Below are 22,655 nucleotides of genomic sequence, written 5' to 3'. Positions count from 1 at the left end.
CCTACACCAACTCTTTGTTTCTTGAAAAAGAAAAAAAAATTCTAGGCCCATGGGTCTCATTCCTTAAATTAAAATTTAAAATCAAATCCAATTACTTATGGCACAGAATAATGTTGCTTGCAACTTTTTATCCACTTTATCAAAATGAGTGTGGTCCTTGTGTGATGTTTCCTTTTGCAAGTCGGTTGCCCAGGCCAGGTATCTTGGCAGGGGTGGGGGGAACAATGTTGTTTGTGCGGGTAATGTTGCTGATTTTGTTTGCTTGGGATACACGCTAAGTTAACCTCGTTGGACTTTTCCCCAGGAATTGATGCGCGTACACGTGGTGGGTCATTATGCTGCTGCACCTGTGTAGTGTGAAGGTCAGTGTGCTTTTCTGATTATAAGAAACCATCCATGTCATTCCATTATAAACCCACTCCACTCATAATGGAATGTGCCTCAGCCCAGGGCCATTGCTGTTGCCCAGCCCAGGAATTATCTCAAGTGTGGCTGGACATTTGAGATCCATCACCCTCCCTCCCCACCACCTGCATCCACCCCAGAATTCGACTGTGCTCCATTTTGAGATGATGTTTTTGCATGTCGAGTCCTCCTTATGTGATGTGAACGTACAGTTGTTACAAGTGAATTTGTACCTGGAAACACTCTATGATGCTACTTCCAGAATTATAGCCGAGAGCTCTGCTGTCTAGGGGTAATTGCTGTACAGTTGATATGGACAGACAGAAATAGGCCTTGAGACAAGAGCAACGGCTTCTCCTCCTGACTCAGAGCCAGGCCATCCTCTAGGAGGCTGATGGCTCATTAGGATGGGCCCTTGCAGCAGGGTGCCTTTCCCTGGAAGTACTTTCCACCAGCTCCCCAAGACTTCCTGCCAAGGCTCCTCCTTCCTCTGTGTCATGGTTTTACTTTTGGTGACAGCCCCGGTTTACAGTCATCACAGCGCACATTTACTGGGCACCATGCATCATGGTAGGTATGATCATTGTCCCCATTTGATGTACGAGGGAACTGGGTCATAGAGGGTTGACTGATTGCTCTGAAGTCTCCCAGTAGGTAAATAAGGAGCATTGATTCCAACTGAGGTCTGCCTGTCTGAGCTGGAGTCCATCCACTGGGCCCTGTGCTGTTTGGGTAATACTCAGCCAATCCTGATGTGAGGCTTTTCTCTAAAAAATAAATAAAAGCCCACATTTGCATAGCACTTTGCAAATTTATTAAGCATATCCACATGCATATTCAGCTAATCCTTGAAATAACCCTGCAAGAAGAAGAGGGACGCCCTGAGATGTTCAGTGCGTGCCTTGCTACGCGTCAGTGGGCGGAAGGGTGAGGCCATGCTCGCATGCAGAGGCAGCTTCTCCTCTGCCACAGGGCCCTGCTGCCTACTCATGCAGAGGGCAGCTCTCCTAATTCACAAGTTCTGCCTAATGCACTTAAAGAATGAGCATAGCATGTGTTGGATTCAAGAAGCATTAAATTAATACTTAGTCCTGTGCTGCCAAACATCCAGGAACAGTCAGCACAGTCACTTAAATTCCCCTTTGTTTCCTTGAGTATCTCAGCTTGGTGTGCGCTCAGGAGCCACTTCCTCTGTACTATTTTCACACCTCACAGCTCAGCAGAGCCTTGGTTTCCCCAGTTCCCTCAGTTTACTCCACCCTCCAACTGTCCCTTAGGGAAGGTGTAACTTTTGCTAAGAGAAAGTTTTCATAGCAGTCAGTCTGTCTGCATTCCCTTTGGACTTCGGTGTTTTCTCTTTGGCTTTAAAGATAGAGTGAGAAGTGTTTTTTAAATACCAAGCAGTTCCTTCTGGGTGCATTTCACATTCAGGAAGAATGCCCCCTCTTTCTTCTTTCCAGGATTAGTGTCCTTGGGAAGTTAGGGCTTCTCAGTCCTAGACAATCTCAGCTCATGGCATCTTCAGATACAAGCTTTGCCTTGAAATAAAACTCCTGGAACCAAACAGTAAAGCCAAATATGCACACAGATCACCACAGGGGATTTTATTCAGTGATCCAGGAAACACGAAGGCCAAGTATTCTCCCCTGACATTTATGTGAGTGAGTTCTCACCGGGAAACATGAGAGAAGACTGGGATCCTAGCTGATGCTGTCAAGGACTTAGCTTGTGAAACAAAACATGAGCATGAGTACAGCCTCCTGCAATGACACAGGGAACCTGAAAGGACAGGATGCAGCAGCCTTATTTCCAGGTTCCCTGGAAGGTAAATGCAAAGCTCTTTACTTTACCAAACCTTACTTGGTAAAGGGAATCTATGGCCCCGTAACTTCTGTGCTTTCATGTAAATCTTCAAAATTAAAAATAATGCCAAAGTTCCCGACACCTTCCTCTAAATTTATAAGAAGATTCATCATGCTCTGAAATGAGTCTGCAGCACTACTAGCTGGACTTATAAAAATATCTGGAAATAAGCTCTGGAGGCTAAGGTGGGAGGATCGCTTGAGGCCAGGAGTATGAGACCAGCCTGAGCAACATAGCGAGATCCCATGTCTACGAAAAATTTAAAAAAAAAAATTAATTGGGCATGGTAGTGTGTGCCTGTAGTCCCAGCTGCTGAGGAGGCTGAACGGGGAGAATCGCTTGAGCCCACGAGTTCAAGGCTACAGTGAGCTATGACAGCACCACTGCATTCCAGCCTGGGTGACATAGCAAGACCTTGTCTCTAGAAAAAAAAGAAAATAAAAGAAATAAACTAGGCATCATTTAATTGACCACTTAATGTCAGTGTATTTTCAGCTTCTGGAATGATCCTCAGTAGGATGAATGCTCATCTCTGAAAGAGGCTCATACAAGGGAGAATTTTATGCTATAACCACCGGTTCTCAACCAGGGGTACATCGCAAACCACCAAGTCTAGCTTCGCATGTGAAGCCTGCCTACTTGCACACTGAAAAGGTCTCTAGGTGATTCTGGTATGCACTCCTGGTTGAGAAACACTAGCTAGACCTGATGGGAACTAAGCCTCTCCACTTCTGTGAATAAGAGAATGAGAAAGAAATCTGTGCTGAAGATCTTTATGCTACAAAAACAAGTATGTTGTCACCCAAAGATGGCTTTCTGAAGCCTATCAAAGGCCCTCTGCGGAGAAAAAACAAAACATGCATGGCAAATGACTGGCATCTCTGTGTCTGTTAGGTCCCCTGAGAGGGCAAGAGAGAACTAACGCTTGTGACAGGGAAAGGGAAGAAGTGGAATTGTGTGGGGGCTGCAGCCTGGCAGAGCCTCTGCCAGCCCAGTGGACTCTCAGGAGCAAAAACTGCCTGTTTAGAGACCCAGTGTTTGGTGGGAATGGCTAGGCCCTTGCACTCCCACCTAGCTTAGTGTTAGGCCAAGGCACCCTAAAAAGAACCAGAGAACCCCTCCAAACATAAGTAGAGTGGAAGGAGTTGGTGGCTGGAAGCTGTCAGCTAACAGCATCCTGACAACTGGGCAATGAATCTGTTTTTAAAAGAGAAAGCACAGCTCCATGTCTGCTGTACTCTGTAAGACCAGAAAATCAGCTTCTCTGGGCTGTGCAGAGTTTAGCTCTGTTTTGACTGCAACGCCAAGGTGTGGTCCTTTGGTGGAATGTACTGCCTTAAGGTAGAGGAATGAAGGGAGGACAATGGAAGAAACAAGCAGGAAAACTTGGTTCATTTGATTTCCTTCTGTTTAGGGCATGTGCTAGATGGCAGGACATGGAAGAATAGGGCACTAAAATTCAAGGGATCATAATAACTTCTCATGTTGAAAGTGAAGCCCAGACCAGGCACAGTGGCTCACAGCTGTAATCCCAGAACTTTGGGAGGGGGATATCAGGAGGATAGCTTGAGACCAGTCTATATAAGCCTGGGCAACATAGTGAGACCCCATCTCTAATAAAAATTTAAAAATTTAGCCAGGCATGGCAGTGCGCCTGTAGTCGCAGCTACTCTGGTGGTTGAGGCAGGAGAATTGCTTGAGCCGGGGATTTAGAGGCTGCAGTGGGCTATAATCATGCCATTGCACTCCAGCCTGGGCAACAGAGTGAGATGCTATGGAAGGAAAGAAAGAAAGAGAGAGAGAGAGGAAGGAAGGGGAGAGGGAGGAAGGGAAGAAGGAAGGAAGGAAGGAAGGAAGGAAGGAAGGAAGGAAGGAAGGAAGGAAGGAAGGGAGGGAGGGAGGGAGGGAGGAAGGGAGGGTGGGTAAGGAAGGAAAGAAGGGAAAGAAGAAAAAAGAGAAAAAAAGAAAAAGGAAGGAAAGAAGAAAAGAGGGAAAAAGGGAGAAAAAAGAAAAAGGAAGGAGGGAAGGAAGGAAGGAAAGAGGAAAAAAGAGAGAAAAAAGAAAAAGGAAGGAGGGAAGGAAGGAAGGAAAGAGAGGAAAAAAGAGAGAAAAAAGAAAAAGGAAGAAGGGAAGGAAGGAGAAGAAAAAAGAAAGAAAGAAAGAAAAAGGAAGGAAGGAGAAAGAAAGCGAAAGAGAGAAAGAAGAAAGCAAACAAGAAAGGAGGGAGGGAGAGAAGAAGGAAGGAAAGAAGGAAGGAAGGGAGGGAGGGAGGGAGGGAAAACAATGGAGGGAGGGAAGAAAGAGAAAGATAAAGGAGAGGAGGAGAGGCGAGGAGAGGAGAGAAAGAAGAAGAAAGAGAAGAGCCCAGAGAGGTTGTGTGTCATCGGAGGTCACCCAGAGACCGCAGGGCTGAGGTGGAGCCCCAGAGCTCCTGACAGCACACCCCTCTCCTGACACAGAATGGGCCTTGTTACATCACTCTCCTTCACTCCAAACTCTACACAATAAAGAAAATCTGTGGCTCCAGAACTTTCATGTTCTTGCTTAAATCTTCCAAACTGAAAATGATCCTGAGGTTCCCTATACCATACCCTGCCCCACCAAGTCCTTCATCTAGACACATCCTGGGTCTAGAATGTATCAGGAGACAGAGGTGTAGATCCTCAGGCGTCTGAAACCACAGCCAGCTTCCCTAAACTTCCACTATATCTCTGGCTTGCTTTTGGTTATAGTGTTGTGCAAACATAAATTGACAGTCATGAGAAGCCTCTCTTCTAACTCTGCAATTTGTCATCCTGACACCAACAGAAAATCAGGACATCATTAATTCTCTGCACTTATTGATTTGGGACCTCCATTGTAAGGCTGGCGTCTTTCCTCTCCCTCCTCCTCCTCCTCCTCCTTTTCCTCCTCCTTCTCCTGTCCGTTTTCCCCCATCTCCCCGTTCTCCTCCTGTTTCCCCTCCCCCTCCTCATAGTTTTCAGGGTCGGAGTCCTAAGCCACTCTATTGCAATAGCTACCAAAGAGAAAGGGGCTGAATCTTTGTGCATGTGAGGCCACGATCTCTAGACCCCACTGACTTAGGGGCCGCCCTGCCTCCCCTCCAGCTCTTCTCCAGTCACTGCCTGAACTCGGCTCTCCTGGACCTTAGGAGATAAATAGTGTGGTCCAGCACTGCCCTGGGTGAGCTGAGTCATGCCCTTGGCAGGGTCGAGGAGCTCCCGTGAGGAGACCAATCGCCTAGCGTGAATCTTCTTCGGGGACTGCTCGCCCTCTGCCCCCTAGGTGCTGGGCGCCGCCCGTCCCCACCTCCATCAGAACTCGGGTCATCTGCAGAGCCTTGGCTGCGGCCCGGTACCTGGGTGTGACTCCACCACCACCATTTTCCCAGCAGGAAGCAGCAAGCTCAGCACAGAAATAAAACTGTCCTGCTGAGTCGCTCACAGCCTGTCCCAGTAACTGTTCCGGAGCGTCAGCCTGACGCAGCACCCCTGGAGGACCACGCCGTGCGGGCTGCAAGCCTCGCCCTTAACCATGCCCAGCAGGACTAGAGCCGCCAGCACAAATCAAGGTCCTGGCCATTGAACAACTTCTGAGCCTGCACTTTAAGAAGGCGCTCTTGTTTTGAATACGTAGTCTGTCCTGTTCTTTCAAAGTAAGTGCTTTTTATCAAGGGCCTGGACTGTCTTTTAAACATATTTTTTTCTCACTTGTACATTAAAGGGAAATGTATTTCTGTCTAGAAAAGGAGACCGGGAGAGGAATGAGACTGTGCAGTATTCAGGCTTGGTTTAAACTAGGGCATGCACACGGCATAGCTATTTTCTTCAGGCAGCATGTGGCCAAAAAACATGCGTGTGTAGCTGACTGTTTTGAGCTTTGTTTATTTTAAGTACTGTATACTGAGGGATTTTGTTCAAGCAAAGGAGTACCAGCTTTATATGCAGCCACAGATGCCTCTCTTGCTTGATAGTGCTAGATTTAGAGCTCAAAATTTTCCTTTTCAGCAAGAACTAGAAGTTCCCTAGTAGTATTTTTCCCCTCATGCCTGTTTGCACTGTGCAGAATTCTTAGAGAACACGGCTTTGCAAATGTTCTGCGGCAGTCTCAGGATAGCACGGTATGTCAGCAGATATGGGTCCCGGGCCTCTTTGCTTAGCTATGCTTTCTTAATGCAGGTTCTTGCTTTACACGATTTCAAACAATAACTCAGTATTTTCATGATCACAGCTGAATATACGCCACGGATGGATGTGTATTTTTCTTCCTCTCTTGCAGATTTTAACCAAAACACACACACACAGAAATACAAACTAAAAATGGATTTGGGAGCATTGTATTCGTCTTAAAATGTTTGGATAGGGATTATCCTGGGTCACTCTGGTCCACAGCAGCCTCATGAACTATTCTGAATTCGATGTCAGACCCTGAAATGAGGGGTCTGTGACACCAGCTCAGCCTGGCTTGGATGTTATAGATGGGAGCATGGACCAGTCATTCCTTTTCAACTGGGCCACTATTTATTGAGCGCCTGCTGTGTACCAGATATGGTCAAAGAAGGAGAGATACAGTTGTTAGCAAACAGGTCTCTGGCCGCCTGGAGGTTTTATTCTAGCTGAGAGGAGGGGTGTCAGAAAATGAAGAACCCACACAAGTGCAGAACATGATGTAAAGCCCTGGGAAGTGCTAAGAAGAGAGGCCAGGGGAAAGAAGGTGGAGAAGGGAGCGCCAGGAACGCCCTGTGTGTACCTGCCCTGCCTTGTACCTCCACCTCTGGGTTCAGTCTAAAAACCCATGCTGTCTCTCTATACTTGCGTAAAAAAATAGCGCAGAGGTCACCAACTCATGCTTCTTTGCAAGTGTATTTTATTTGGCTGCTGGTGTTTTTTTATTTGATTTTATTAATGGCTTTTTAAATAAAAATAGGCAATTTATATAAAAATTCAGAATCTTAGCTTCTCCTGAAAAAAAATCAAAAGCTCCTACAGTCCTGGGCCCACCCTCTGCTTGGCCACAGAGCTGAGTGAGGAGGGCCCTGTTAGGCCGGAGGGCATATGACCTTCAGCTCATCACCGCTCCTACTTAACTCACCTCCTCTGAAGGCAGCTGTGTTTTAGCCTATTTTGTTGCTGGCCCTACAGTCATTCATTACTTCTCCCAGGGCAGCAATGCTTCCGGTGTCAGGACCCCACCCCCCTTACCAGATGGGCCCTGTGGGTGCTTCCTCCTCTGGCTTTCCCTCCCAGTCATTTTATTGAGGTTTACCTCTCCTTGAGGGCTGCAAGGGGCTGTGGAGGTACCATGCTGTCGGAGTCCCAGGCCAAGTCGCAGAAGCCTCTGTTGAAGAATGGGCCCTGTCCTTCTGCAATTCCAGATGCCTTTTGCCTAGCCTAGTGGGACAGGGAACCGAATGTGGATGCACAAAAATCTAGTTCCTTTCTGTTTTCTTTTATTTTTTTGAGACCGAGTCTTGCTCTATCACCCAGACTGGAGTGCAATAGCGTGGCCTCAGCTCACTGCAACCTCCACCTCCCAAGCAATTCTCCAGCCTCAACCTCCTGAGTAGCTGGGATTACCAGTGCCTGCCAACACGCCCAGCTGATTTTTGTGTTTTTAATGGAGATGGGGTTTCACCATGTTGGCCAGGCTGGTCTCGAACTCCTGATCTCAGGTGATCCACCCGCCTTGGCCTTCCAAAGTGCTGGGATTACAGGCATGAGCCACCATGGCTGGCCACAAAATCTAGTTTCTTTGTACTCATTATACTCACAGGTCTAAATGGCTAAGATGCTCTTGGAGTTATGGGTTCATTACACTCCTGCTTGATTAAACCCCAGCCCATGCTCTGGTTACTTCATCTTTTCTCCCTTATACAATTCTACCCGCAAAGTCCTTCTCAGACTCTTTCTTCCCCAAATGGAATTAGCTTAAGCATATGTTATTTTGCTCCAGTTACTGTTTATTTCCATGTAGCTGTTCAGAGTAGAACGCTATTACCTGACAGGTAGGCGTCAGGTAATCGCAAGGGGCAGTGTCATTCATCCAAGCTGGACCCAATGCTCTAGGGGGTACATTTCACAGGGTCCTTGGCTCACCTTGTAAGAATCTCAGCATCCAGCAGTATCCTCCTCCTGTCTCCATTGATTCAACCAATGTTGGTCTAGAATTCACTCCCTTACCATACAGAATATTTCCAAATGTGCATCATTATCAGAACCACACACCTGCGAGCCCTCTACTCAACATATAAGTGTGCTTTTCACTTACACTCATCACCCTTCCTTGCTCCATGACAGATAATAGGTTCTTCTCTGGTCAACACCTTCCCCTGCTATGTGGGTCTTTCTTCACTTCAGTAGCTCACCTCTGAGTGTCCTCCCCAACTTTCTGCCCCCAGTCAGTATCCGTGTAAGTGAGGAGCTGTCTGAGGCTCACTCCCGGGGCTTCTGGTTCTTCTGCTGAGAGTGGATCTCTTCATAGCTGTCTTAGGGCCATGTGTACTTACACCCAAGAACCGGCAGCTTTAGCATCACCTGGTAGCTCAGAAAAGTAAACTCCGGAGCCCACTCCAGAAATGCTGAATCAGTCTCCGCACTTTAATAAGATTTCCAGGTAATTCACATAGACATTTAAGTTGGGAACACACTGGCTTATACCATGGCCCAAGCCATGCAGAGGCTTTCACAGCTACCTCTGGGCCCGTTGATCCCAGTCTCTCATTAAAAACTCCTTTCACCAATGTACAGATGTCATTTGATCATTGGTTATGAGTTCCCACAGTCATACCCATGCATTTTGTAACCTTCATCATGGATAGACTCTCCATCTATTAGTAAATATCACTAGCAGTTGGCCAGACTATAAAAGATCCTTGGGAGCTGAGTCATTCATTATAAAACACCTAAATGGTTACTGGGGAAAAGCAATCTTGCAGTATAGTTTAACAGTAGATGTAGAATGTGGAAAAACTAATTAAAGTCAATAAAAGACAGTTGTTGTTAAATAGACTGTTAACCGCCAATTGAACAAGACAGAAAAGTGGTTAAGAGCTGACACAGAAGTCCAGTGGCCAACCTTGATTAGAGTTCAGCTTTGCTTCCAGCTGCGTAACCTTGGGGGCATTATTTAGCCCAGTCATTTGCAAGTCTGTCTGCTCAGTAAAATCATCTGTAGAGCTTGGACAGGGATTTTCAGCTGCTTGGGATTTACCTAGTTCAGTAGCTGGTCAAGGCTCAAACAGCTGCACTTAAAAAAAAAAAATTCTTCGTCATTTTGATGCACAGCCCGGTTTGGGAACCACTGGCAACCTCTTGGAGCCTCTCATTGCCCCTTTCTGGAATGAGGACAGTAATAGAGAAGCTTCTTGAGTTTTTGAGAGAATTGAATGGTAGCATGAAGGGAAGGAAGGGTCCTGCCACGTGCCTACACATAGTTGTTGCTCACTCATTGGTAGTGATGATGACAGTGATGACCATGGTGGTGGTGATGGTGAGGAGACAGGCTCCATTTACACACCTACTGAATAAACTCAAATCTAGCCTCCTTTATTTCTCAAATACAAGCCTTACTTTATATACACATCTGTTTAGAAGCCCACAAACATAGATTGTGAGAATAAACCCTATCATTTTATTATGGCTGCTGGTAGCTCTGTTCTAAGCTTGATTCCACCTTTTAATAACTCTGACTTAGGTTTGTTCAGTGCCTTCAGTTTTCCAAGGGCTTTAAATACATCATCAACTTTTACATTCCCTCCAATGTTAAGAGATGTGCATTGGGAGGCCAAGGGGGGGTGGGGGTGGATCACCTGAGGTCACGAGTTCGAGACCAGCCTGGCCAACATAGTGAAACCCTGTCTCTACTAAAAATGCAAAAAAATTAGCCGGGCATTGTGGCAGGTGGCTGTAATCCCAGCTACTGGGGAAGCTGAGGCAGAAGAATTGCTTGAACCTGGGAGGCGGAGGTTGCAGGGAGCTGAGATCGCGCCATTGCACTCCAGCCTGGACAACAAGAGTGAAATTCCGTCTTAAAAAAAAAAAAAAAAAAAGTCGGGGGGGAGATGCAGAGATATCACATGAATGCATTCATTTTATAGCTGAGGAAACCGGCTTAGAGAAGCGAGGGGCTTGCTTAAAGCTGCCCACTGTACCACCTGGAGTGAGGTTTAGATCTCTGGACTCTGAGTCTATGCTGACTGCTGGTCTTTCTATCTAAAGCTCATATTAAGAGAAATTTTCCAGGCAAATCTCCTTGATTGACTGGTAATGAATATCCCCAGATTAGATGAATAATTGCCTGGGAAGTGTCTTTGTTTCCTGAGTCAGGCTCCAATGTAGTCTTATCTTCAGGTCTTTTCAAACCCGAGGAGACCAAACACAGATCCTTTTTTTTTTCCAGTAGAGAATCAATGACCACTGAGAGCAAAATAATGAAATTCACTTAAGTGAAAATAACACAGGTAATTGGTAGAGAGAAGAAATATGGCATGGCCCACTAACTCTATATTGTAGCACTTGTATTTGCAATTTTTCATGAATTCGTTCAGGTAATTAATTTTATGAAATAGTGCCAGGTGGCACGGTTCCACTTTCCCAGCCCTCCTGGAAATATCTGACTTACTAGACAAGCACTTTTACTGGAAAGTTATGTCAAGGAGTTCAGGAGAATGTACTGGAAAACACGCAAATCAAACATTAAGTCGATATACAATCTGCTGACACCATACTAGCAGGAACCTCGACAAAAGCCTCCTTACCTCCCCAACCATTGTTTCCCCTCAGCAGAGAGTTCAGTCTTCCAGCTTTCTTGGATATGATATACAAAAGTGTGTGAGGAGCCAGGAATTTCCTCAGCTGTACGTCAGTTTAATTACCATCTCTTCACTTCCAGCACTGGTCCTAATGCCCAGAGAGATGGCCACTCTCTACTTTTGAAAACCACAGAACCAGCCGTAACTGTATCTATCTAAACTTGTCTTTGCTAGAGTCATTTATATACCCTACCCTTCTTCTATGTCACTAGAAGAAGGGATATTGAATCATCCCTACTAGGGGCTGCCGTCTTGGTTTGCTCCCCCGATCACGTTTTCTATTGTTGACTAAGGATAACTTTGTCATTCCTCGCTGGGCTGTACAATAGCTACTTTGCACTCAGTCCAATGATCCATAATTACAAGTTTAGAAGAGGAAACACAATGCCCTAGTCAATTAATACAATTAGAGGTTAGAACACAAACTCTATGTTATTTAAGAATTAGGGCATCTAAAAGCTTGACAAGTGTGCCCAATGTGATCCAAGGAGCTAACCCAACTATGCTAATTCCTCATCTGGAATTCTACTTTCAAGCAAAAGAGTTTGAAATAAAAATAGCTGGAGAGTCAAGTACTGTTCCAGGTACTACATTACCTTATTTTGATAACTTCAGTCACCATTGCATAAAATGAGATTTATTCAGGCCGGGCATGGTGCCTCATGCCTGTAATCCCAGCACTTTGGGAGGACGAGGTGGGTGGATCACCTGAGGTCAGGAGTTCAAGACCAGCCTGGCCAACATGGTGAAACTCTGTCTCTACCAAAAATACAAAAATTAGTTGGGCATGGTTGCATGCCTGTAATCCCAGCTACTCAGGAGGCTGAGGCAGGAGAACTGTTTGAACCTAGGAGGTGGAGGTTGCAGTGAGCCAAGATCGCACCACTGCGCTCCAGCCTGGGTGACAAGAGTGAAACTCTGTCTAAAAAAAAAAACAAAAACAAAAAACAAGATTTATTCAATAAATATGTATTTTGCAACATATTTATTCATAAATATTTGTGACGTGGCTCTTCTGGGCCATGCACTGTGCTGGGTGCAGGGGATGATATGATGAGCCAAGCCAGCCCCAGCTTATTTACAAGCTTCCAGTTTAGTGAAGGAGAAAAGCCATTCCACTCACAGGAAATGTAGATATTCTGAAGGGGGAAGGAACCCAGCTCTATGAGCATGCATGAGGGAGGAGGGAGGACTTTATTTGGTCTGAAGTTGAGGAACTAAAATATGAGTTGTAGTTAATTAGGTGAGAAGGAAGGATTTCTTTTCCTTAGTATAAAAAGTGATGTCATCCGCTTCCAAGAAAATCTGACCTAATTATTTAATATGCAGAGGTGTGAAAAATAAAACAAGCTAAAGTTTGTCATGACTAAAACTGTCCTTTTAATCTTTAAAGTGTGCTGCTCACCATCTTGCACGCCATCTCCTATTATTGGATAGGTAACTCACACTCTAGGTCCGCAGTAGGCCCTCGTAAATGTTTTGAGAGCCTTTAAGGCAAAGAATAATGATTGGCTATTTGTTTTATCATACAATCCAAAATAGTAAATGTGAAAAGTTAGTATGTGGGTCTTGAAACTGTGTTTGGCATTGAAGATCTCATGGAGCACTGTGAAAAGGGAATGTTATAGTTCAAACCAAGTAAAAACATAGTGAAGATGAACATCTGCTGGGTACTGTGGTTCACACCTGTAATCCCAGCACTTTGGGAGGCCAAGGCAGGTGGATCACCTGAGGTCGGGAGTTCGAGACCAGCCTGGCCAACATGGTGAAACCCTGTCTCTACTAAAAATACAAAATTAGCCAGGCATGGTGGCAGGCGATGTAATCCCAGCTACTTGGGAGGCTGAAATAGGAGAATCATTTGAACCTGGGAGGCAGAGGTTGCAGTGAGCCAAGATTGTGCCACTGCACTCTAGCCTGGACAAAAAGAGCGAAACTTCATCTAAAAAAAAAAAAAAAAAGATGAACATCAAAGTAATTTCTGATTAATAATATCATGGTGAAATACTGGAATAATTAATAAGTAGTACATTAGCTTAATGTGTGCCAAGGGAGTGATAAGATAAGTAAAAGCTACTTCACTAAAAGCAATATTTCCTAGAACAGAACCTGCTATTCTTCATCCCCCTTCTCTGCATCTGGCTTCCCCTCCCCCAACATCCCCCCCAAAAAAGAAAGAAAGTAAGGTGTATAGACCATGTATTGACAATCATTTACTCGATTCTATTTATGCCAAGTTTAAGACTTAATTTTAACTTGAGAGCTAAGCATTTTAGAATATTGATACAGAAATCAGGAAACAACAAAGAACAATGCCCACTCTCTTTCTGTTCCAAAATGAACAGTGTCACAATGATTGTTGTTAGATACTCACTCATCCTTTTCATCGTTCATTCATTCTGTGAGCCTTAACTGATTATTGTACTAAGGGCTGTGGGGCCACCCGAATGAACAAGACACAAAGAGATGTTCACACAAATACAGTGTATATGTTAATATTCCAAAGTGAGCTATTAGTAGTTGGCCATGAAAGAGTTCTGTGGTCAAGTAAATTTGGGAAACACCCAAGTTAAACAAAATGATCTGATGTATTTGCTGAAGGACCTCTCTGAGTCTAATATGTGGCAAGAAGGGGATTTTGAAACACAACATTTATATCACATTTTTCTAACTTATCATCTCGCAATTCATGATTACTTGGGTACACTCTGGGAATCACTAACCTAGGCAGTAAAACAGGGTTCTGCCTTCAAGGTAAGAAGGTTAATATTAGTAAGGCAGATTAGGGCCCGAAGCAAGAGGCATGGGGTTCGGGTGGGTTAGATTCCCACTCTGATGGAGGGGTAGCAGCAAACCTCCAGTGGAGAGGAGGTGAAAAACCAAAACCAAGCACCGTCATCTAGACCAAGCAGACTTGATGGGGGATTTATTTTATTTGTGTTATTAATGTTAATACTATTAATTGTTATTAGTAAAAGCAGTGTGTTGAGGTGACCCTCAACAGAGTACCAGGAATTTTAGCACAGGGGCTAAAGTATAGACTCTCAGCTGAGATTTTAGGTTTGTATCCATCTTTTACCGCTGCTGACTTAGATGACCTGAGGCAAGTTATTTTGCCTCTCTATGTCTTAATTTATTCATATGCAATTGGAAATAATAAAAAGAATAGTGGTATTCAGTGGGATAACATGGGTGAAGCACTCTTCACATTCCTGGCACTTGGCAAGTTTTCATTAAGTGCTCATTAATTATTAGATGCTCATTAGTCCTCCCAATCCTATGAATCTGATATTGTCTTCTCTATTTTATAGATAATAAAATTGAAAAAGTTTAATACGATATTAGAATGACACATTAAAGGCCAGGCGTGGTGGCTTATGCCTGTAATCTCAGCACTTTGGGAGGCCAAGGCCAGTGGATCACCTGAGGTCAGGAGATCAAGACCAGCCTGGACAACATGATGAAACCCCGTCTCTACTAAAAGTACAAAAAAATTAGCCGGGCGTGGTGGTGCATGGCCTGTAGTCGCAGCTACTCGGGAGGCTAAGGCATGAGAATCGCTTGAATCTGGGAGGCGGAGGTTGCAGTTAGCTGAGATTGTGCTACTGCACTTCAGCCTGGGTGAAAGAGTGAGACTCCATCTCAAAAAAAAAAAAAAAAAAAAAAAAAGACACACTAAAAAGTAATGGAGCTAACATTCAAACCCATGTTAGTTTAACCCCAAGCCCCATGTTTTTCTAGTGTACTATGCCAATAAAGCGACTAAGAGGCATTTTCATACCAGATTATGAAACTAATTATACACTTCATTTACAGGTAGATCTTGGTCAAGAATGTCTCCAAAACTGGATTAAGCCAGTGTAATTGAATGGGAATCTAGACAACCAGGACAGACTCGGAATTTTTTTTTAATGTATTGGCCCAGGAAGGCTAGAAATCCTCCACTTGACCTAACAGAAGATAATTAGAATTAAAAATGGCACTAACTGGAAACGTACTTGTTAAATTGCCTGTGCTTATAGAGTTGTTGTTGGCCCTGTTGGTTTTGGTCAGCAAAAAGAGACATATTTTTATTTGTTGGAGCTAACAGAGGCAAATGTCTTGACTTGGGCAACAGTTACATTGCTGATGGTAGGGAATGGCTTCTGTAAGGTTAAAGCTTGGATAGAAAATCCCTACATGTAGCAGTGGGAAGTGCACCCCAGTTTTTTTTGTTTTTGTTTTTGTTTTTAACAATTCAACTCTTAGTGAAATATGAGTGATCACTTTTACCTTAGCCCCCAGATTTAGGAAAAAGTCAGCACTCTCAAGGAAAACAAAACAAACAATAGTATGCTTCAGTCTGCACTATTCTTCTACAAAAAATGTTCAATTTGGCCCAAGGAGGGTGGATCACCTAAGGTCAGGACTTCGAGACAAGCCTGGCCGACATGGCAAAACCCCGTCTCTACTAAAAATACAAACATTAGCCGGGTGTGATGGTGCATGCCTGTAGTCCCAGCTACTTGGGAGGCTGAGGCAGGAAAATCGCTTGAACTCAGCAGGTGGAGGTTGCAGTGAGCCAAGATCATGCCACTGCACTCCAGCCTGGGCAACAGAGTGAGACTCCATCCAAAAAAACCAGAAAAACAAAAAACATTCAATATATAATTTTTAGAGTTATAAAACATGGGGAGAAGCAAGATAATATGATAAGTAAATAGAAAAATACTATCAACAGAAGCAGACCCACAGATGAATCAGATATTGGAACTAGCAGGGAAAGACTTTAAAACATCTACTGTAAATATGTTCAAGGATGTTCAGAAAAAGATGGCCAGAATGAATAAATAGATGGGGGATCACAACAGAGAAATGGAAGCCATAAAAAAGAAACAAATAACATTCTAGAGTAAAAATAAAAAATAAACATCTGATGTAAAGAATGGATTGAATAAGCTTAACAGCAGAACAGAAACTGAAATAAAAGATTAGTGAACTTAAAGAATGGTTAATAAAATTGTTTAAACTAAAGCACAGGGAAAAAATATTTAAAAACACTTTACCCATCATCAGTGACCTATTAAATGGTCTAAAATGTGAGTAGTTGCAGTCCCAGAATAATGAGAGAGAAAATGGGCCAGAAAACATATTTAAAGAAATAACAGCTGAAATATTTGGGATACAATGAGAAAATATCAATCTGTAGATTCAAGAATCTCAGTTAATTCTAAGTAGTGGAGATACAAATAAAACCACACCCAGGTACATCATGGTCAAACTTCTGAAAACCAAAGATAAAGCAAATATAACAGCAACCACAGGAAAAAATGATATGTTGCATATAGAGGAATAATGACAAAAAATTATGGCTGACTTCTTATCAGAGCAATGAATGCCTAAAGGCAATGGAAAGTCATCCCCAGTTGAGAAAGAATTTGTGGAGGAAGTGTACACCATGCTCTGACGACAGATAACAGAGGGTACAATCTAGTTAAGGGATCAAGAAAGGCTTTCTTAAGAAAGGACTATCTAAACTAAGATCAGAAGGGTGAGATGTTAAGTAGGCACAGAGAAGGGAAGATGTTCCAGGTATATGCAAAGCCCCCATTGCATAGGAAAACATGTCACATGGAAAGACTGAAAAGTGCCAAGACAGGTGGAACACAGGGACCAAGGAAAAGAGATGAGCCACACTAGCCATCATAGGACACAGTGTGGATTATTGTTTTTATTCTAAGAAAAATAAGATTTTCGAGTATTTCAAGCTGTGCAGATCACTTCTGCTGTCATGAAGCAGCAAATCTGTGTTTGAAAAATTCTGGATAAAGTAGACAGACACCAGAGTAGCTGAAGAGATACCAGGAGGCCATAGGAGTGGCTCAGGTGAGAAATGATGGTGGCTTGGACTAGGTGATTGATGGTATCTGTGAAGATGGAGAGAGGTGGACTGATTTAATGTTGATTTAGTAGATAGAAGTCATAGGACTTAGTCATTGCTTGGATGTGGGAGATGAGGGACACAGAGGTATCAAGACTGACTTGTAGGTTTCATCTAGTTTGGTGGATGAAGGTGCCATTTACTGATGAAGGAAATTCTGAAGAGGAGCAAGACTTATTTATTTTTATTTAACGAGCACTCACATAGTGCCTATTGTGTGCCAAGCACTGTTCTAAGACAGTTTGCAAACATTAACCTCTTTCACAAGAGTGAGAGGTTGGTACAGTTTTTGCCCCAGTTTTACAGATGGGGAAATTAAGAAATTAATTAACTGCCCAAAGCATTAATTGGTAAGTGCTGAAGTAGGATTGGAACCCAGGCAGTCTGGCTCCAGGGAGCAAGTTCTTGAGCGCTGCACTAGGTTGCTTACAAGGAAGTATAATGAGGATGAGTCGCAGGAGACTGAGGCATTCAAGTGGCCACAGGCACCTGGAACTGAGAAGAGAAGTTAGGACTAGCGATGAATATTTGAAAATGATTGGCATAGGAAAAGTAGATTGTCTTTATGTAAAGGAAATTGCCTTTTTCTTTTCTTAAACAGGAGCCTTATGTCTAGAGCTCCAGTTCTGTTGCTGTGCTGTGCTATGCTGTGCTGTGCATAGCATCCCAAGCCTGTTCTTTGAAGAGGGCAGAGCCTTTTTCCTAAGGAGTATGACTTCTATGTCTTCCTCGTCGGGTTTGTTCTCTTCTATTTGCTCTTTCTCACCTGTTTGCTGCCCCCTAGTGGCCCTTGGAAGCGCTGCCCCAAGTGCAAGGCAGTTTAAACCCTTGCGGGTAAATGCAGCTGGTGCAGAGTGACCTGGCTGACCCTGGTAGAGGACCGGGCAGCTCTGAACTCCAGGAACATGTGGCACGGACTCCACCCCAATTACATGGTACCTTCAGTGAAACACACGAGATAATCACAGCAGCAGGGGATAAGCCAGAAAGCATTTTGTTCTGTGACAGTGATGTTTTTTAGCAAGTGGCTACTGACAAAGTGAACATTCAGATTTCAGTGGTTGCTGAATGTTGGCCATATCAATCATATCTTTATTGTGACAGTAAGGGGCACATCAGTGAGTGCTTCTGTCTCATAACAAAAGAGTAACTGGCAGGTTTTTGTTTTGTTTTGTTTTGTTATGGATTTTGTTGGTTTGTTTTTAATTTTTCAGCATTACTTATTTCTTGCTTAACCAAATTAGTCAGTAAAAAATTACAAACTGGTCCACTGCAGTGGCTCACGCCTGTAATCCCAGCTCTGTGGGAGGCCAAGGCAGGAGAATCACTTGAGGCCAGGAGTTCAAGACCAGCCTGAACAATGTGGTGAAACCCTGTCTCTACTAAAAATACAAAAATTTGCCAGGCATGGTTATGCACACCTGTAGTCCCAGCTACTCGGGAGGCTGAGGCATAAGAATCGCTTGAACCCAGGAGACGGAGGCTGCAGTGAGCCAGGATTACACCACTGCACTCCAGCCTGGGTGACAGAATGAGACACTGTCTCAAAAAATATATATGTGTGTGTGTATGTAACAAACCTAAAGAAATCAGTAAATATTGAGGCTACAAGAAAAAAGAAAACAATGGCTATAATTCATTGAATAATATCTGTATATCAGCCACTTTATAGATTTCATCTGATTTAACATTCACAGCAACTTGCAAGGTATTGATGATATTATCTCACATATGATGAAACTGAAGCTGCAGGGTAAGTCCTGGGCTTTCCCAGGACTCCATAGCTATGGAGGCAGAGCTCAGATTCAGACCCAGTCTTCATGATTTTAAAAATATGTTATTTCCCTGGTGTTAGGATGCCTTCAAATGAATCTATAATTACTTACTTAGCAGTTACCTTACAAAAACTAAGCTATGAAAAGTAGTTTTCTCCTCCAAAGAGTCTTCAATGCAGTAATGAGGTTAACATGCATTCCTAGGGGAAAACAAACTATTAAAATTAATAAATTTACAGTTTAAAATGCCATTTCCTCCTTTGCTTCCTCTGAACAGCTACTATAAATAGATCAGAGATGCTCTATAAGTAAATTATACAGCCCTGGGCCATTTTCCTTGTCCATTTGCATTTCCACCTTCTCCCTACTTCTCAGTCCCCAGGCCCTCCTGCCATTCAATCACATCCTCAGGACTCTTACATGACACATATATGGCTTGATCTGAGTATAAGGTGGTCACTTCACCCATTTATGAACAGTCATATCACATGTCTGTTGAAAACAGAAGGCTACACATCTGCATGTAATAGTTATATTTAAAAGAATTGATATCAAAATGACAAGAGTGGTTATGATGGCTAGTAGGATTTTGCATAATTTCTTCTCATCTGCATTTCCTGCGATTACTTACCGATGCAATGAAAAGAATACAATTCAATTTCCACATTCTAAAGAGAGAAAAATTGTTATTTTTCTCAGAGAGGAAACAGGAATTTAATTGAAGCATCTAAAAGCTTCAAAACTTCAAAGATTTTTGCCTCTTAAGGACATAGAGATGAGGGTTTTCATTAACTTATTAAACACAAAAGAATTAAAGAAAATTACAAATATTCTTGGCAGCATAGCACTGCAGAACAAGCCCTGGAATTGCTAAAATAATCTGAGCTCTGTTTTTTGTTTTGTTTTGTTTTCTTTGTTGTTGTTTTTCTGTTTTGAGATGGAGTTTCACTCTGTTTCCCAGGCTGGAGTGCAGTGGTGTGATCTTGGTTCACTGCAACCTCCGCCTCCCAGGTTCAAGCAATTCTCATGCCTCAGCCTCCCAAGTAGCTGGGACTACAGGCGTGCGCCACCATGCCCAGCTAATTTTTGTATTTTCAGTAGAGATGGGGTTTCACCATATTAGCCAAGCTGGTCTCGAACTCCTGACCTCGTGATCTGCCCGCCTCAGCCTCCCAAAGTGCTGGGGTTACAGGCGTGAGCCACTGCTCCCGGCCCTGAGCTCTGTTAATAGGAAGGAAAACACAAGGAGAAATACTAGGGAACAGAGAAGAAGGGAGGGAGGAAGGTGAGGAGGAGACAACAAAGGGAAGGAGAGAGAGAGAGGGGGCCAAAGAAAGAGAAAGAAGAGGCTGCAGGATTTGTTATATTCTTTCTAGCATTATTATTGTTTTTATTTAAGTTCATGTTTCTCCACTCGTTACCTCTTAATTGTATTATTTACCATTCACAAATCACAAAGTAATGATAAAGATGCATAAATCTCTAATTTTAAAAAATTGTACTTGACAAATAATAACTGTGGGATTATCCCAACAAATATATATTTGTGGGATACAATGTTATGTTTTTATATATGTTTACATTGTGGAATGATTCAGACAAGCTACTTAATATATCAATCCTCACATAATTATTTTTTGTGGTGAGAACATTTAAAATCTACTGCTTTTGCAATTTTGAAACATGCAATACCTTATCATTAACTACAGTCACCATACTGCGCAATAGATCTCTAACACTTATTCAAACTGATGGAAACTTTATACCTTTTGACCAACATCTCCCCATCCCTCCCCCTCCCCCCAGCCTCTAGTAACTACCATTCTACTCTCTGCTTCTGTGAATTCGACTTTTTTAGATTCCACATATAAGTGAGATCATGCAGTATATGTCTTTCTGTGCCTGGCTATGTCACTTAACATATAACCTAAACATCCTCCAGGTTCATCCAGGTTATTGCAAATAATAGAATTTTATTCTTTTTAAAGATTGAATAGTATTCCATTGTCTATGTATATACCACATTGACTTTATCCATAAATCTCTACATTTTGCTTTTATGTTTGCTTTCTTCAACATAGCATCTGTCTTTCGTAAAAAATAAATGCTATTGTTGGCCGGGTGCGGTGACTCACGCCTGTAATCTCAGCACTTCGGGAGGCTGAGGCGGGCGGATCACAAAGTCAGAAGATCGAGACCATCCTGGCTAACACGGTGAAACCCGTCTCTACTAGAAGTACAAAAAATTAGCCGGGTGAGGTGGCGGGTGCCTGTAGTCCCAGCTACTCGGGAGCCTGAGGCAGGAGAATGGCGTGAACCCGGGAGAGGGAGCTTGCAGTGAGCGGAGATCGCACTCCAGCCTGGGCGACAGAGCGAGACTCCGTCTCAAAACAAAACAAAAAAATTACTATTGTCAAGAAATAGTTCTTGCAATCTACTTCCCCTTCTAAAATATCTGAGGATAATTAGTCTAGATGACTTGATATATTAAATTTGCTCCTCCATTTTTTCTTATTTACCATGAAAACTTGATATGATAATATGGAGGCAAAAGCATATTTTCATGTAGTCAAGAAATTAGGAAAACAAAACGGACAGAAAGTAGGTCAGGGTGCACTAGCTTCTATCATGGAAACAAACAACCCTCATATTTTAGTGCCTTAAACAGGGGACTATGTTTTGCTCATTGTCCTAGTCTGTGGGTCCAGAGGGTAGCTCTGCTCATTCTAGCCACTCTTGGTCCTGGTGACAGCCACCATCTCTGAGGTTGCCAGTTTCCATCTCAGAGGGAAGGAGAATTCTGGGGTTCTGCACAGCCATTTAAACACCTCAGCATGGAAGCTACACTTACTCTGCTTACAACTCCTTGGCCAGAATTGGTCCCATGGCCGTCCTAACCACAGGGGGCCAGGAAGTGTCATCCTGCCCTGTGCTGGGTAGCTGAGAGCAGACAGGATAAGAAGAGCACAAATTTTATTACAGAAACATAAAAAGAGAAACTATAATATCAGATAATATAAGTTTATGTTGAAATGTATAAAATTGTTGATACTTTGCTATCTTGACCTACAAAAATGACAATTTCATAAGGCTCATGCTAATAAGTTTAAAACACCTTTTGTTGTCTTTTTTCTGACACCACTCCTGACACCAAATGTCTGGTCTTCCACACTAATTCTCCAATTCCCTGACACCAGCTGGATATCCAACAATTCAAATCAATTCTGGCACTCACTCCTGGAGTTAGCCCAAACCCTACAGGTTAAAGGCTCATTCTCACAAGGCTGCTCCCACTTCAGGCATCAGCCGAAAACAGGGTTCCCAGGATTCCCATGCTTTTGCGCAACCAACTACAAATTCGAAGGTTCCCAAAACTTCCCCCTCAGGTTCAGTGATCTGCTAGAATGACTTACGGAAGACAGGGAAGGACTATACTTACTATGACAGCTTCTCATCAAGGGTACAAATGAATGGCCAGATGAAGAGGAACCTGGGGGTGGGGATTCTGGAGGGTAGGGTGCACCACCCTCCCGGCACCCAGATGTATTCACCAGCTCAGGAGCACCCCTGGACCACATCATTTAGGGTTTTTGATGGAGGCTGCATTATGTAGGCATGATTGATTAAATCACTGGCCATTGGTTGTTGGATCAATCTCTACCCCTTCCCATTCTCCCAAGGTCAATGGGTGGGCTGAAATTTCCCACCCTCTTGTCACATGGTTGGTTCCTCTGGTGACAGCCCCCCATCCTGAAGCTGTCTAGGGACCGACCAAGAGCTACCTCATTACCATAAACTCTGGTAGGGGTGAAGGGGCTGGTTATGAGTAACAAAAGATACTTCCCTCACTCAGGAAGTGTTTTGTTGTTTGTTTGTTTTGTTT

The 22,655-nt window shown here is 43.4% G+C and overlaps 1 protein-coding gene and 1 long non-coding RNA gene across 2 annotated transcripts in view; both read left to right on the top strand.

The window, feature by feature from the left end:
• Positions 1-297: 297 nt before the first annotated feature.
• Positions 298-22,655, top strand: part of LOC105537365 (E3 ubiquitin-protein ligase HECW1-like) — a 74,733-nt gene continuing 52,375 nt past the window's right edge. The window contains exon 1 of the mRNA XM_011976940.1: positions 298-362. Coding sequence (XP_011832330.1) covers positions 336-362 — 27 coding nt within the window. The 5' untranslated portion in view covers positions 298-335. The remainder of the gene's footprint in view (positions 363-22,655) is intronic.
• Positions 5,380-15,066, top strand: LOC105537364. The gene is made up of 2 exons (XR_001005702.1): positions 5,380-5,923; positions 14,894-15,066. It is a non-coding gene; the product is annotated as an uncharacterized LOC105537364 (long non-coding RNA).

This window comes from Mandrillus leucophaeus, unplaced genomic scaffold (assembly GCF_000951045.1).
Source record: "Mandrillus leucophaeus isolate KB7577 unplaced genomic scaffold, Mleu.le_1.0 Scaffold1710, whole genome shotgun sequence".
Classification (NCBI taxonomy): Eukaryota; Metazoa; Chordata; class Mammalia; order Primates; family Cercopithecidae; genus Mandrillus; species Mandrillus leucophaeus.
Note: the sequence above shows the minus strand (reverse complement) of the source record. Positions and strands in the feature narration are given on the sequence as shown.